We start from the raw sequence: 16,593 nt of genomic DNA on the forward strand, positions 1-16,593 counted from the left end.
AATGACAATAAATCGAATCTAATCTAATCTAATCTAAATCTACTTTCAGTCTGACAAAGGATCCTGACCCGAAACATCACCTACTCCTTTTCTCCAGAGATGCTGACTGATCCGCTGAATTACTTCAGCACATTGTGTCCTTCTTCAGTGAAAAATGATAGACTATGTTCTTAAAAGTCAAAAGTCAACCACCCTACAGTGGGCCGGTGAGACAACATTTTCTTTTCCCGAGTGTTTTATTTCCAAGACAGTTTTTCTTATTGTTTGTCAATTTCCAAATAGAAATTGATATGCAATAGAAATTGTCTTTTTTTATTTTTATTTTTAATATTTGGTACATGGATAGGACAGGTTTGGAGGTATATGGGCCAAACATAGGCTGGTGGGACTAGAGCAGATGGAACATACTGGTTTCACTCCCAAATGTCTTAGCTGCAGTTTACATGTTATACTACTTTATGTATTAGCTTTAGAACATACAGTATGGAAACAGGTCCTTTTGCCCACAGTCCACTCTGGCCATCAATCACCTATTCACACTAGAATAGTTCTATGTTATCCTACCTTTCGCATCCACTCACTCTATGCATAAGGGGCAATTTACAGAGGGACAATCAACCTGCAAACCTGCATGACTTTGGGATGTGGGAGGAAACCGGATCACCCAGCCGAAACCCACGTGGTCACAGGGAGAAGGTGTAAACTCCACAGACAGCACCCGAGGTCAGGATCGGACCCGGGTCCACGTGCGCTGAGAGGCAGCGGCTCAACCAGCTGCACCACTGTGTTGGCCTTGTTCTGGGTTCCCCCTCAGAGGGAATAGTTCACCGGTATATACACTCTTGATTATATATCCCAAAGATTTTCAACAGTCGTGCATTGAGTGAAAATGACTGTCCGGCCAGTCATAGTTTATCATCATCATTCCCACTAAATACCTGCTGCATTGGCCATTATTAAATAACATCTTCCACACTACATGTGTTGCAGCAGCACAGTGCCAAAGGCGGTGAAACTGCTGTATGACTCTGTTTTTCACACTCACAGGACAACAAATTCAGGAGCAGTGAACTTTCCTGCCCTTGCTGCTGCATGTCCTTACATGAACTCTCCCTGCTGGTTGGAAAGTCTGCATGGAAGAGATAGGGTAGTTTACACCTTTACACAGCTTTAAGGTGAGAGGGGCAAAGTTTAAAGGAGATGTGTGGGGCAAATTTTATTTTATGCAGAGGGTGGTGAGTGCTGGAACGCCATGCCAGTGGTGGGGGGCGGGGAGGGTGGGGCGAGTATGATAGTAGCGTTTAAGTGGCTATTGGATAGGCACATGGATATGGTGGGAATAGAGGAATGTGGTTTATGTTAATTTAGTTTATTGTCACGTGTACCGAGGTGCAGTGAGAAGCTTGTTCCGTGCTAACCAGTCAGCGGGAAGACAATACATAATTACAAACAAGTACAGATATGTGATAAAGGGAATAACGTTATGTGCAAGATAAAGTCCAGTAAAGTCCAAATAAAGATAGTCCAAGGATCTCTAATCAGATTGGTAGTAGCTCAAAACCGCTCTCTGGCAGAATGGTTCAGTTGCCTGATAACAGCTGGGAAGAAACTGTCCCTCGGTTATGTACAGGCAGATAAGAGTTGGTCTTGGCACCATGTTCGGCACAGACGTTGTGGGCTGAAAGGGCCTCTTCGTGTGCTGTACTGTTCTATATCCAAAAAATATTTAATTTTCTTTGTCTCTTAAAATGCAAATTAAGGTTTTGCGCAAGAGTGGACACTCTTTTCCTCAGAATTAGAATCTCAGTCCATGTGGACCAAGATGTCCCATCTAGGATAGTTCCATTTGTCCACGTTTGGTCCATATCTCTCTCAACCTCTCCTTTTTTTCACATACCTGTCCAAATATCTTTTAAAGGGTGTTATAGTACCTGCCTAAACTACTTTCTCTGGCAGCTCGTTCCATATACTCACCTGTGGAAAAAGTTGCCCCCTCAGATTCCTATAAAATCCTTTCCTTCTGAGTTTAAATCTGTCTTCTAATTCTTGATACCTTCACCCTATCTATACTTGTCATGAACTCATGATTGTATATGCCTCTGTAAAATCACCCCTCAGCCACCTGCGCTCAAAGGAGTAAAGTCCTTGCTTGCCCAACCTCTCCTCATTGTAGTGGCCATTGGCTTATTTTGGGTGTCATTAATTATGGCATTGGCCTTTCAATTTTAGACTGCCCGTTATTATGTGGGTGGGATTTATGACAGTCTAGGGCATGTTTGGAGCAAGGTTTCTTGCGCAGAAGCTTAGTTTTTAGTTTAGTTTTGGACTTACATGGGGAAGGTTTACCCTTCGACCATGTGACGTTTAACAGAGACAAGAGGAGTTTTCTAACGTTTAAGGCGATATGCTGGAGTTTGACGAAGATTAAAGTGTATGAGTCGGAGTATGTTGGATGTATATCTTATAGTGTGTCTTCAACAATAAAGAAACTATTAATCAAAAGACTGTGTTATGAAGATTTATCTGCGTAGAAGCTCTGAAGGTCTCACGGAGAGCTCAAATGCGTATTACGACATTCTCCTTAACCATGTAGTCGAGTTAATGGCGAGAGGGAGTAATCTCTTGAACGATATAAAAATCTGCTGCTGCACTTATTGCTCAGGCCCTCAAGCACTGGCAATATCCTTGTAAATCTGGTCTTCCAGTGCTGTTTTTGTCCTCACTCTACTTTGTTGCAACCACATTCCTAACTTTGGGATGTGGAAGGAGAATGGAAAAACCAGGTGCCAACCACCTTCCCCACCTCCCAGTCACAAACTTCGCACAGACAGTGCCGGAGGTCAGGATCGAACCCAGGTCACTGGGGCTGCGAGGTCACAGCACTTACTGCTGTACCTCTGTAGCACTCTTAATGCCATTAGAAACGGCCAGGAAGAATTAGTCTGTTGATGCCATTAGAAACTGCCAGGAAGAATGAGCCTAAAACGTCACCTATTCCTTTTCACCAGAGTTGCTGCCTGACCCGCTGTGTTACTCCAGAATTTTCTGTCTGTCTTAGGAGGAATGAGAAATGCATTTGTTTTAGCCAAGTGTATATCATGGTCAGAGTGAGAAATTATTTAAAAAAATTAATAATATATCCTTGACCAAAATTGTTCTTACCTGAGAGGTATCTAATTTGGGCCATTATGTACAGAACCTGCTTAATCCCAGGAGCTACCTTGAACACTGGCTCCAATATCATGGCAGACTGTCTTAGCAGAGGAGAAAGAGGTTGTCCTTGCAAAACAGACTGTGAAGAGCAATCGTGACTTAATTCACATTATACTTGATATGACCTTACGACACAGAGGGCCATTCAGCCCATCGAGTCTATGTCAACTTATAGAGCAATGTTATTTCCCCCATTGATTTTTCCCACAACCCATTCTCCCAACATTCCCACCTTCACGAGGTGCAGCAAGGTGATGCAGCGGTAGAGTTGCTGCCTTAGTGCCAGAAACTCGGGTTCGATCGTGACTACGGGTGCTGTCTGTACGCAGTTTGTACATTCCCCCCGTGGTCAGGCGGATTTTTCTCTAAGTGTTCCAGTTTTCTCCTACACTCCAAAGACGTACAGGGTTGTAGGTTAATTGGCTTTGGTAAAAATGAAAATTGTCTCTAATGTGTAGGATAGTGGCAGTGTACGATGCGATCGATGATCGGCGCGGACTCAGTGGAACCAAGGGACTGTTTTCGATCTGTATCTCAAAACTAAACTAAACTAACCCGGGGACAATTTTGCACTGGTCAATGAACCTTCCAGACCACATATGGGAGTAAACTGGAGCACCTTGGGAGAACTCTCGGGGTCACAGGGAGAACGTAGAAATATCTGATTACAGAGCACTGGGATAAGGATCAAACCCAGACTGCTGGAGTTGGGAGGCAGTGGCTCTATGCCAATGTGCCAGCCCTAACAGATTTAAAGACAGACTCTGCCATCACTAATAAATGGTAACTACAGCAATGGGGGCTAATGGCATCGATTCTGATGAGAGCACAGGTGGACAGGTGGTGAAGGCGGCATTTGGCACACTTGCCCTCATCGAGCAGAGCAATGAGCAGAGGAATTGAGATATCATGTTCCCACAAAATTGTGCACAAAATCACGAGGAATAGATCGTGTAGAAGCACAGTCTCTTGCCCAGAGTAGGCGCATCGAGAACCAGAGAACATAGGTTTAAGGGGAGAAGGGAATGATTTAATAAAACCTGAGGGGTGACTTTTTCACACAAAGGTGGTGGATGTATGGAACGAGCTGCCAGAGGAGGTAGTTGAAGCAGGTACTATCGCAACATTTAAGAAACATTTATACAAGCATGGATGGGACAGGTTTAGAGGGATATGGCCACAGACGCAGGCAGGTGAGACTGGTATGAATGAGTCATGTTGGTCTTTAAATCTGTCCTCCTTCACCTTAAACCTATGTCCTCTGGTTCTCGATTCCCCTACTCTAGGCAAGAGACTCTGTGCATCTACCCGATATATTCCTCTCATGATTTTATGCACCTCTATTAGATCGCCTCTCATCCACCTGCGCTCCAAATAGAATCCCAGCCTGCTCAACCTCTCCCTATAGCTCAGGCCCTCGAGTCCAGGCAACATCCTAGTAAATCTTCTCAGTACCCTTTCCAAATTTACAACATTTTTTGTATAACACAGTGCCCAGAACTAAACACAATACTCTATAAATGCAGCCTCACCAACGTCTTATATAACATCATCTCCCAATTTATTTCATCAAATCCTGCCAGCAACTTAGCACATAATAAAAAGTGAAATGAACAATACTTAGACTGTTAAATACATTCCATTCTCTGACATGTAACACCCTCTTGGAATGGGTACAGAGGGCGTTTACCAGAACGATGCCTGGATTAGGGACTACTAGCTACAGGGAGAGGTTGGACAGACTTGGATTATTTTCTTTCGAACGCTGGAGGTTGCGGGGAGATCTGATAGAAGTATATAAAATAATGAGAGGCAGGGATAGGGTAGACAGTCAGAACCTTTTTCCCCCGGCATGGAAAAATCAAATACTAGAAGGCATATCTTTAAGGTGAGATTGTGAAAGTTTAAAGGGGATATGTGGGGCAATTGTTTTTTACACAGAGGGTTGTGTGTACCTGTAATGCGCTGTGGAGGGTGCTGGTGGAAGTATTACAATAGTGGCATTTAAGAGACTTTTGGATAAGTTTGTGGATAGGTCAGCCACGATCACAATGAATGGCGGTGCTGGCTCAAAGGGCCGAATGGCCTCCTCCTGCACCTATTTTCTATGTTTCTATGTTTGTGGATATGGAGGGATATGGGTTATATGCAGGCAGATAAGAATTAGTCTTGGCATCATGCTGGGCACAGAGGGTGGGCCAAAGGGCCTGTTCTTGTGCTGTACTGTTTTATGTTCTTTAATGTAGAGACAATTCAGCTGCAAGTCTAAATATCCATCCAGCATCTCCGCCCAGGCACTACCATGGTCTGTGTACCCACAAGGATTTGCTGAGTGTAGCAACTCACAGGGGTTCTTCAGCAGCATTTCCAAAATTCATGACCTCCACCATCTGGGAGAACAGGTGCATGAGAGAACACCTCTGACTCCAGGGTCACCTTCACAGCTCACACCACCATAACCTGGAGATACATAACTGGTCCTTCACTGGTGCTGGATCTAAATTCTGGAACAGTCGATCCAGCAGAGTGATATGGGGGTGGGGCGTCCTTTTTCATCAGAAGGACGGCAGTGGTTTGAGGTGGCGACTCGCCACCCACCTTCTCAAGGTGACTGGGAGTGGACAACAAATCACAGTCTTGTCAGCAGCACTAAATGCCACAAAAATGTTTATAATCTTCTTGTGTGTTCCCACAATTCTCACCTGGTCAGGACAAAGGGATAGAAGCTTCTTTACAATGTCCAGCAGGAACTCAGGGTTGAGCTTCTCAAAGTACTCCACGCTGAGAGGAAAGTCCTGCAGTGAGGTGAAGTGAATGTCCACAGCCTGGTTCAAGAACTTGATGATCACTTTTGGTCCTCTGCCTTTATTTGCTGCCAATACAGCTTGAAGATAAGCCAGCTCCTTTGAGAGGGGGAACATTTTTAAAAAAAATCAATCAAATGCTGTGCAATGTGAGGCCCATTTTGGCACATGGATACTTTAATGTCATTTTTACTGAGTACTTACACAGATGAAACAAAAAAATTGTTTCTCAATCAGTTCCCATCAGTGCGGTTAATAAAAACAGAATAAATACATATAGCTTTAAAAATTAAAATTACCATATCTAAAACAGGCTTAAAAATTGAAATAAAAACAGACATTCAGACCGAACAGTGGCTTGGCTTTGACAGGTGCCTAGCTGTCAAAGTGTGGGCGAGGTTAGATGTGTTGGTGTATGATATATGGAGATGGGACACAGTCCGTTAACCAGTCTTATTGCCTGTGGAAAGAAGCTGTGTAGCATCCTGCTGGTTTTGCAGCTGATGCTCCTGTACCTCATCCCAGATGGCAGAATGGAGAAGATGTGGTGTGATAGATGATAGGGGTCCTTGATATCCGATGGTCCTGTCACAGTAAATGTCAAGGAAAGGAGAGAAAGATACGCATGGCCTGTAGTTGGGCCAGATACTACAGGCCCCTTGCGGAGTTACCAAGTTGAGAATCATGGGAACAGTATCTCTCTTCCCTGCAAAGAGTCTCTGGGTGAAGCTACGGATCTGGCGCACCGGTCAGAACCAAGCACAGTCATCTGTGCACACGGGAGACTGTAGATGCTGGAATCTGAGGGAGCTTCAAACATGCAGATGCTGGAACCTGGAGCATTTGGGCCCAATGAGTTCCTCCAGCAGGATGTTTTGTTGCTCTAGTTGCCTGGACAATTCGACAATCCATGAAGTAAACTGTGAAATAGGGAGAAGGTTGAGAGATTGTGTTGGGTAAGATTGAGGGCAGGTTGTATTGGACAATTAAGGGCAGATTGTGTTGGCCTGGATTGACAGCACATTGTGTTGGGTTGGATTGAGGGCAGATTGTGTCAAGAAACAAGAGAGACGTTTCAAGAGTGTTTAAGTGTCATATGTGCCGAAAATGGAACAATTAATTTTTTACTTACTCCATCATAAGAGGTCAGTAAACACAGTACTCAATAGATAACATAACAAACAAACAAAAAAGTCCAATAAACTAAAAACTATAAATAACATTAAATGGATCCTGTTAATTGTCCCTAGTATGTAGGATAGAACCGGTGTAAGGGGATCGCAGGTCGGCATGGATTCAGTGGGCCAAAGATCCTGTTCCCATGCTGTATCTCCAAACTAAAACTAAACTCCTTCTTACCCCGGACGTTCCAATGAATTCTTGCACTTCCTTCAGGAACTCCAGCTGCTGTTCTGCATCTTCCAAATGCCCAAGCAGGATCTCAGCTCGGATTCTCCCTAAAGACAATAGACTCTTCTTAGCGCTCAGTCACAAGATCTTTGTGAACATTTAAGACCATTTCTTTATGTTCTTCATCAACTATACAAAGAAATGTCTTTATTAATGAAAAAAATAAATTCTCCCCATTATGAATTTTTACTGATCTATAAATTAACAGGTTTCAATTTAAAAAACTCACAAAGTGCTGGGGTGGGCACAAAATGCTGGAGTAACTCAACGGGACAGGCAGCATCTCTGGAGAGAAGGAATGGGTGATGTTTCGGGTTGTGACCTTTCCCTCAGACTGATGTCAGGGGAGGGGGTGGGACAGAGATGTAGTCGGAAACAGTAAGACTGGTGGGAGAACTGGGAAGGATGGAGAGAGAGGGAAAGCAAGGGCTATTTGAAGTTAGGGAAGTCAATGTTCAAACCACTGGGGTGTAAGCTACCCAAGCAAAATATGAAGTGCTGTTCCTCCAATTTGTGCTGGGCCTCACTCTGACAATGGAGGAGGCCCAGGACAGAAAGGTCAGATTGGGAATGGGAGGGGGAGTAAAGGTGCTGAGCCACCAGGAGATCAGATAGGTTAAGGTGGACTGAGCGGAGGTGTTCAGCGAAACGATCGCCGAGCCTGCGCTTGGTCTCGCCGATGAACAGGAGTTGACGCCTGGAACAGAGGACACAGTAGATGAGGTTGGAGGAGGTGCAAGTAAACCTCTGCATCACCTGCAAAGACTGTTGGTGTCCTTGGATGGAGTCAAGGAGGAAGGTAAAGGGATATGTGTTGCAACTCCTGCGGTTGCGACTGGAGCCCCCAGGTCGTTCCGGCTGGAGGCCGCTCCATGGTGCTAGGCCCCAACGACAACCCGACAGGGAAAAGGTTGGGTCCCCCGTACAGGGAAGAGATTTAAAAGTTCCCCCCACATATACACAGCTAAAAACAATATAAAAAACCACAGCAAACGGGACAAAACAATTTTTTTTAATGGACAGATGAGCTGCAGGGGCCGCGCCATTACAGCGCCGCCATTTCCTTTATACGTAGTAGAGGTAGTCGTAGGTAGTTTTAGTTAATCGCATTTGCTGACTGGGCATTTTCATTGGCTCATTGGAGGGAAAAAAACTTAAGCACGCGTTTTCAGAACCAAGGATAACCGACCGGTAATGTAAAATGCCCGCCAAACTTGACAGCTGTGCATTTCTGGCTTATTAAAAAGTTGTCTGGCTTCTTAAAAGTCTCTCCACTCCTTCTCTTCTCCCCCCACTTTTAAAGGACTTACCACACACTGTGCTAGCCTTCTTAACCTTCCTGTTCATCGCTGTGTGTGTCTGTGTCTGTGTGTGTGTCTCTCTAAGAGTCGCCGTTCCAGTTCCCGGTTTTTCAGTCCGCTGAAAAATCGCCCAAGTAGGACAGGCCTTAACTCTTTTTGTCTCTCCAGATGCTTATGTATCTCCAGCATTTTCTATGTGGAGAAATTATCTTTCCTCTTTACATACAATTACTTATTTATTCTGATATCACTAAATGCCCATTTTTTGTTTTATCTTTTGCGCTGATCCTGCTTATTATAAGCAAGGGACTTCACGGCTTCAGTTAACATAACGTAAATAAAATTGAGACACAAGGGAATGCAAACGCTAGAATCTTGAGCAAAACACAAGGTGCTGGAGGAACTCAGTGGGTCAGGCAGCATCTGCGGAGGGAATGAACAAGTGACATTTTGGGTCGGGTCCCTCCTTTAGAATGAGCATCAGGAAGTGACTTCTGCACTGACTCATTTAGGAACTACCCTTTCTCTAAATGTGGTAAAAACTTGTCTTTGAAGAAGTATCCCGGCTTGAAACATCATCTATCCATTCCCTCCTTAGATGTTGCCTGACCCATTGAGTTCCTCCAGTGATTTGACGTGAATAAAATTTGCAATGTTTTTACAAGAATACCTTCATTATATGTTAGCTTCCTTTGACGTGTTTTAATTTTACCAAACTTAAAAAATGAAAAATTATGATTGGCTTAGTCATCTATCTTGTTTACAATGCTGCACACGTCAGCTGATTTATTTGTGAGACATTGTAATGTTGTTATACAATTTTTCTGCTTTCTCTATGTTTTTTATTATTCAGCATATCTTTACATTCTGCTGGATTGAAATCTCTCACTACCAATTTTTGAACAGGCCTCTCATATGTTAGGTTGAAACAAGAAACTGCAAATGCTAGTTTATACCTAAGATAGACACAAAGTGCTGGAGTAACTCAGCGGAGAAAAAGGATGGGTGACAGTTGAGGTCGGGACCCTTCTTCAGAGTCAGTTTGAGACTGAAGAAGGTTCCCCACCCAAAATGTCACTGATCCTTTTTCTCCAGAGATGCTGCCCGACCCACTGAGTTATTCCAGTACTTTGTGTCTATCGCTCATATATTCGTTTTGAATTCCCCCTCGCCTAGTCTACCTGTGGCCCTTGCACTTTAAAAAAATCTACACTATCTCTGTAACTGTGATACTATCTTCGACAAAACACAAAGGAGGAATTGAGCTTGTCAGGTACTATCTGTGGAGGAATGGACAGGCAACATTTTGGGTCAGGACCCTTCTTCAGCCTGAAGAAAGGTTGAGACTCAAAATGTCACCCGAGTCTGAAGAAGGGTCCTGACCTGAAATGTCACCTGTTCATTCCCTCCACAGATACTGCCTGACCTGCTGAGTTTCTCCAGCACTTTGTGTTTTGCAGAATTAAGTATTACAGCTACGGAGAAGTGAAGATAAAAAGGCCACAGTAAGGTAAACAGGGAATTAATCTCTAATATACGAGATGTTCATTCAAGTAATAATAGAGGGATCCAGCACTTGGTATTTTGCTCAATATTCCCGTATTAATAGTTCCTTGTGTCTCTACTATGTACAGCACTCTATTTACTTTCTCTTTTGCACGACTTGTTGTACTCATGTACTGTATATGATCTGCCCAGATAACATGCAAAACATGTTACCACTGTATCCTGTTATACCTGACAATAATAAACAAATATCAATAGGGCAGCACAGTGGCATAGCTGGTATAGCAGTTGCCTTACAGCCCCAGAGACCCGGGTTTGATCATGGCCTCGGGTGCAGACTGTGTGGAGTTTGCACGGTCTCCCTATGACAGCATGGGTTTCCTCCGGATGCTCCGGTTTCCTCCCACATCCCAAAGACATGCTTGGTTTGTAGGTTATTTAGCGTTCTGTAAATTGCCCCTAGCATGTAGGGAGTGGATGAAAAAGTGAAATAAAGTAGAACTAGCGTGAACGGGTGACCGACGGTCAGCGTGGACTTGGTGGGCTGAAGGGCCTGTTTCCGTGCTGTATCTTTCGATCAATTAATCAATCAAGACCCAGGGTGATAATTACAATGGGAAACATCAGTATCTCTAAACTCTACCCAAACTAAATTTCAGGCTCATAAATGGGGAACCCAGAACCATTACCTGTCAGTGCGGGGATGTTGCTTTCGTCCAGTTTCATTGCCTCAGTGTACTGCTTTGCTGCGAGCCATGGCTTCTCCTGCAGAATCAGCTGGAATCCCAGCTCGGCAGCGATCTGCGAGTTGGTGGGGTCCAAGTATAGCGCGTGTTCCACCAGATTGTGCATCTGCTCCAGGATGGTCTGGTTTCTCCCGCACTGGCAAGTGTACAAAGTGCATAACAGGTCACATCTGCATCTAAAAGAAGGTCGGCCCCAAATGTATTTGAAGAGGGGAAATTATTGTGGGCACAGCGGCACTGCCAGTTGAGATGCTGCCTCGCAGCACCAGAGAGCCGGGTTCAATCCTGACCTCGGGTGTTGTCTGTGTGGAGTTTGCACCCTTTCCCCGTGGCTGGATGTGTTTCCTTCACCCAGTTGCAACACCTGTCCCTATACCTCCCCCCTCGCGCAACTACCTGGTCAACTTGTCCCTTTCAACCCAAACCACCCCCTCCCTAGGCACTTTCCCCTACAGCCGCAGGAGATGCAACATCTGTCCCTATCCCCCCTCGACTCCGTCCAAGGACTCCGACAGTCTTTTCAGGTGAGGAAGAGGTTCACTTGCACGTCCTCCAGCCTCATTTACTGTATCCGCTGTTCCAGGTGTGGACTCCTGTATATCGGCGAGACCACATGCAGGCTCAGCGATCGTTTTGCTGAACACCTCCACTCGGTCCGCCTAAACCTACCTGATCTCCCGGTTGCTCAACACTTTAAATCCCCCTCCCATTCCCACACTGACATTTTTCTCCTGATTGGGGGTAGTGCATAGTGTGTGTAGTGCCTATAATAAAGTTATCTAGTAAAAGACTTTGTGTGACAAGCAAGAAATTTTACATGGTGTCAGAAGTGGGATTCGAACAGTGCGCCGCTCCCTTCCGTTGCCCGCCATCCATACGAATCGTCTGCCTGATGGTACTGAACGTTAACATTGTTCTTTCCCAGCAGATGCAGTCCCTGGTCAAACACACTGCCGCTGATCCTGCCCTGCAACAGCTTGCGGACGTCATCCGCCGTGGCTAGCCTGACCGACGCTCTTCCCTGCCAGCTGGTGCCGTGCCCTACTTCCTGGTTCGGGATGAATTGGTGCTGCACAACGGCGTGGTGGTGAAGGGTCACAAGGTCGTGGTGCCGGCTGCGCTGCGGGATCATTACTTTCAAACTGCCCACAACGGCCACCCCGGGGTTGAGGCCACTTTGTCCCAGGCCCAAAGCCAGTTTTACTGGCCGGGCATGGCTCAGGACATCCGGGACAGGGTCTCCGCCTGTGCTGCCTGCAACAGTCTCCTGCCTCATCAACAGCGCCAACCTCTCATGCAGCAACCGGCTCCCGAGTTGCCGTGGATGGCTGTCGCCACTGACATATTCGAATGGCGTGGCAAACACTTCCTGGTCCTGGTGGACTCGTACTCCAGCTGGTTCGAGGTGGACCAGCTGCCTTCCCTCACGTCTGCTGCCGTCATCGGGAAGCTTCGCCGCCACTTTTCAACCTTTGGGTCCCCGGTGACTCTCCAATCCGACAACGGCAGCCAGTTTTCAAGCGCAGAGTTCCGTGCCTTCGCCGCCCGTTGGAACATTCGCCACATCACCAGCAGCCCCAAGTACCCGCAAAGCAATGGCCTTGCGGAGCGCGCTGTCCGCAGCGCCAAGGAGCTGCTGGAACATTGTCGGCTTTCTCATTCTGACTTCTACCTTGCCCTCCTCAACCTCCGCAACATTTCCCGGGACCCCGCACTCGGTTTGCCTGCCCAGCGTCCCCTCATGTCCTGCACCACTCGCCCCCCTCTCCCGGTCTCTCAGCAATCCCTCAAGCCCACGGTCCGGAGCCCTGCCGCTGTCAAGGAGCGCATCATCGAGAAGCAGGCCATCCAGAAGCGCTCCTTTGACAAGTCGTCCCGTCCCCTTCCCCGTCTGTTCCCGGGCCAGGTTGTCCGGATGCAATCCCCCTCCGGTCACTACCGGCTGGCCGTTGTCGTTGGCAATGCTGGCTCTCCCCGGTCATACCTGGTTGACTACGAGGGCACCGTGTACCGTCGGTCCCGCCAGCACCTGCTGCTTGTCAACGAGCCTGCTCCGCCTCCCGCAGACCCGTTTTCACCGCCTGTCCCTTCCCCTCTGCCGAAACTCCTCCTCACCCTGTCACTCCTCGCATGCCCCGGAAACTGCCCTCTCAGCTCTCTGTGCCCCGCTCACGCCAGCCTCCATCTCCTGCCTCGCCTGCGAGTGTACCTGTTTCGCCTCCCCGTTCTCCTCCTTCCCCTGGGCGCTCTTCACCCGGTTCTCCCGTCTCTGTCCCTGCCCCCGTCCCTCCGGCTCCTGCGGTTGAGGGGGAAGGCGGGTTGCGCACCCGCTCTGGGCGGTTGGTCAAGCCGCCTGTCCGTTACGGGGAGTTTGAGTAGCCTGTATAACGATATGTTTTAACTGTTCCCTGCGCGGTTTCTAATTCTAGCGTATGAGCCGTGGTCGCTCTGTGCAAGTGCAATGCTTTTGTTTCCAAGAGGAAGGATGTAGATCAGTGCATGCTCCTTTAACATAGTGACCTCACCACTACTAACCACTCCCCATTGTCTCTTGTATAATTGTAGCTTTCCCACCTCCAGCTCTCTCTCTAGCTCCAGTGATGACCACGGACAGCTAGTGCATAGTGTGTGTAGTGCTTATAATAAAGTTATATAGTAAAAGACTTTGTGTGACAAGCAAGTCATTTTACAAATAGCCCCTCATATTTTGCTTGGGTAGCTTACACACCAGCAGTATAAATATTGATTTATCTAACTTCAAGTACCCCTTGCTTTCGCTCTCTCTCCATCCCCTCCCCTCAGTTCTCCTACCAGTCTTACTGTATCCGACTACATTTTATCTGTACCACCCACTCCCCTGACATCAGTCTGAAGAAGGGTCTCGACCCGAAACGTCACCTATTCCTTCTCTCCGGAGATGCTGCCTGTCTCGCTGAGTTACTCCAGCATTTTAACTCCCCCTCCAATTCCCAATCTGACCTTTCTGTTCTGGGCCTCCTCTATTGTCAGAGTGAGGCCCAGCACAAATTGGAGGAACAGTACCTCATATTTAGCTTGGGCAGCTTACACCCCAGCGGTATGAACATTTACTTCTCTAACTTCAAATATCCCTTACTTTCCCTCACTCTCCATCCCCTCCCCTTTCCCAGTTCTCCCTCTAGTCTTACTGTCTCCGACCACATTCTATCTTTGTCCCACCCAATCCCCTGACATCTGTTTGAAGAAGGGTTTCGACCCGAAACGTCTCCCATTCCTTCTCTCCAGAGATGCTGCCTGCCCCGATGAGTTACTCCAGCATTTTGTGTCTATCTTCGATTGAAACCAGCATCTGCAGTTCTTTCCTGCACATAATTAAAAGTTATTTTTACGTAAGGGACAGAAGGAGGGTTCCGACCTGAAATGTCACCCATTCCCTTTCTCCAGAAATGTTGCCTGTCCTGCAGTGTTATTCCAACATCTTGTTTCGATCTTAGCTAAATCTATTTTATTATCCAACACATTATTTAGAATGTCAGAGAGATGGCTTCTTCTAAATAAAGCTCAGGAGAACAAAATCCAGTGGTGTTTTTTAGAGGAATAAGTGTTATTAACTTACCATTCTGCTTAATATAACCGCCACTCGGTTATAAAGCTTTGGATTTTGAGGTTCCTTTATCTCCAAGGCTTTAATAAGCTGTATCACACGAGTTTCAGCCTGCATTAATACATAGATTGGATAAATAATGGTGCATTAAGAGCAAGATATGTAATACGATCGCAACGTAGAGCAGTACAGCACAGGAATGAGTCCTTTGGCCCATAATGTTTATGCCGAACATGATGCCTAATGAAACTGATTTCATCTGCCTGTACATGATCCATATCCCTCTAAAGCCTGCAGTTCCACCACCACCCCTGGCAATGTGTTTCAGGCCCCCTCACACCCTGTGTAAAAAAACTTGCCCAGCACATCTCCATTAACCACCCCCCCCCCCCTCACCTTATAGCTATGCCCTCTAGCTATGTTGAACATTTTCACCCTGAGAAAAAGTTTCTGCCTGTGACTTAGGCACAAGTGTGAATTGCCTCTAGTGTGTAGGTGGGTGGTGAAATGGCATGGAGGTGAGGAGCAGACTTGATAGCTATAGGTTACAGGGAAAATTAGTGGAGCAATGGGCATTGGTCTGGGAATTTGGCATTGGCTGGTTGGCTTACTTGTGTGTTGTAAGAAAATATCAAAATACTTTGTCAGCAATTTCCATAATGCGACAAATGAAGTGTCACAAACTTTATTGGGACAGCAGGTATCCAGGTCTCACGGGTATTGACACGCCCAATGCACTGAGTGAGGCAGGACATTACCGGAGTATTGGCAGAGGTCTTTGTATCCTTTTATCCACAGGCTAGATCCCAGAGAACTGGAGAATAGCCAATGTCTTTTTTTTCCTTTATGAAGGAAGGGCAATAGGGATAATACAGCAATAGGGATAATACAACCTGGTGAGTCTTATGCCAGTGGTAGGGAAATTATTGGAGAAGATGCTTAGAGATAGAAGGGTCTCGACCCAAAATGTCACCCATTCCTTCTCTCCACAGATGCTACCTGTCCTGCTGAGTTACTCCAGCATTTTGTGTCTACCTTCGATTTAAATCAGCATCGGCAGTTCTTTCTTACACATGCTTAGCGATAGGATTTACTTGCAACTTGAAAAGCATAGACTTATTAGGGATAGGTTGGCATAGCTTGATATGGTAATATTTTATGAACCTAATTGAATTTTTGAGGAGATGACTGATGAGGATAGAACAGTGAATATCTACATGAACTTCAGTGAAGCATTCTACAAGGTTCTTCCATGTAAGATGGTCCAGAAGATTAAGGAACACGGAATCCATGGAGACTTGGTAGATTGGAATAAAAACTGGCTTGGCCATTAAAGTCAGAGGGTAGTGGAGAACATACAAACTCTGTACAGGCAGCAGCCATACACAGGATGGAACCTGGGTCTCTGGTACTGGAAGGTAGCAACTCTACCATGTTATTTTGATTGAAGGTCAGTGACCAGTGGTGTTCCTCAATGATAGAACAAAATAAAAATGTAGGTGGGTTGATTTGGAAGTTTGCAGATGATATGAAAATGGGCAGGGTTGCGAATAATGAGAAAGTTTGTCAAAGAATGCGGCAGGATGGATATATATGGTGCTTAAACTGTACAGATGTTAATCTTTACATCCAAAGGTGTTGCACTTTGGATGGTCAAATGTAAGTGGAAAGTATACAGAGAAATGGCAGGACCCTCAGGAGCATGGATGTAGAGGAAACGTGGGGTGCACGTCTATAGCCCCTGAATGGGTAACATAAATGGGCAGGGTGGCAAAGAAGACACAGTATGCTTGCCTTCATTGGCAGGAGGCATTGAGTATCAAAGCCAGGTAGTCATTTTGCAGCTGTCTAAAACATTGGTAAAGGCTACATTTGGACCATTGTGGGCTGTGTTGGTGACTGCATTATAATAAGGATATGGAGGCTTTGGAGAGGGTGCAGAAGAGATTCACCAGTCTTGCTGGATTAAAGAATATTAAGGAGGGGTTTGCCATGCTTGGATTGTTTTCCCTGGAGCATTGGAGACTGAG

General features: G+C 46.0%; 1 protein-coding gene across 1 annotated transcript in view; it reads right to left on the minus strand.

The window, feature by feature from the left end:
• Positions 1–16,593, minus strand: part of ttc21a (tetratricopeptide repeat domain 21A) — a 76,507-nt gene that overhangs the window by 41,217 nt on the left and 18,697 nt on the right. The window contains exons 7-10 of the mRNA XM_033039297.1: positions 10,924–11,156; positions 7,377–7,474; positions 5,916–6,116; positions 3,163–3,292 (exon numbers count right to left, since the gene is read on the minus strand). Coding sequence (XP_032895188.1) covers positions 3,163–3,292; positions 5,916–6,116; positions 7,377–7,474; positions 10,924–11,156 — 662 coding nt within the window. The remainder of the gene's footprint in view (positions 1–3,162; positions 3,293–5,915; positions 6,117–7,376; positions 7,475–10,923; positions 11,157–16,593) is intronic.

This window comes from Amblyraja radiata, chromosome 2 (assembly GCF_010909765.2).
Source record: "Amblyraja radiata isolate CabotCenter1 chromosome 2, sAmbRad1.1.pri, whole genome shotgun sequence".
Classification (NCBI taxonomy): domain Eukaryota; kingdom Metazoa; phylum Chordata; class Chondrichthyes; order Rajiformes; family Rajidae; genus Amblyraja; species Amblyraja radiata.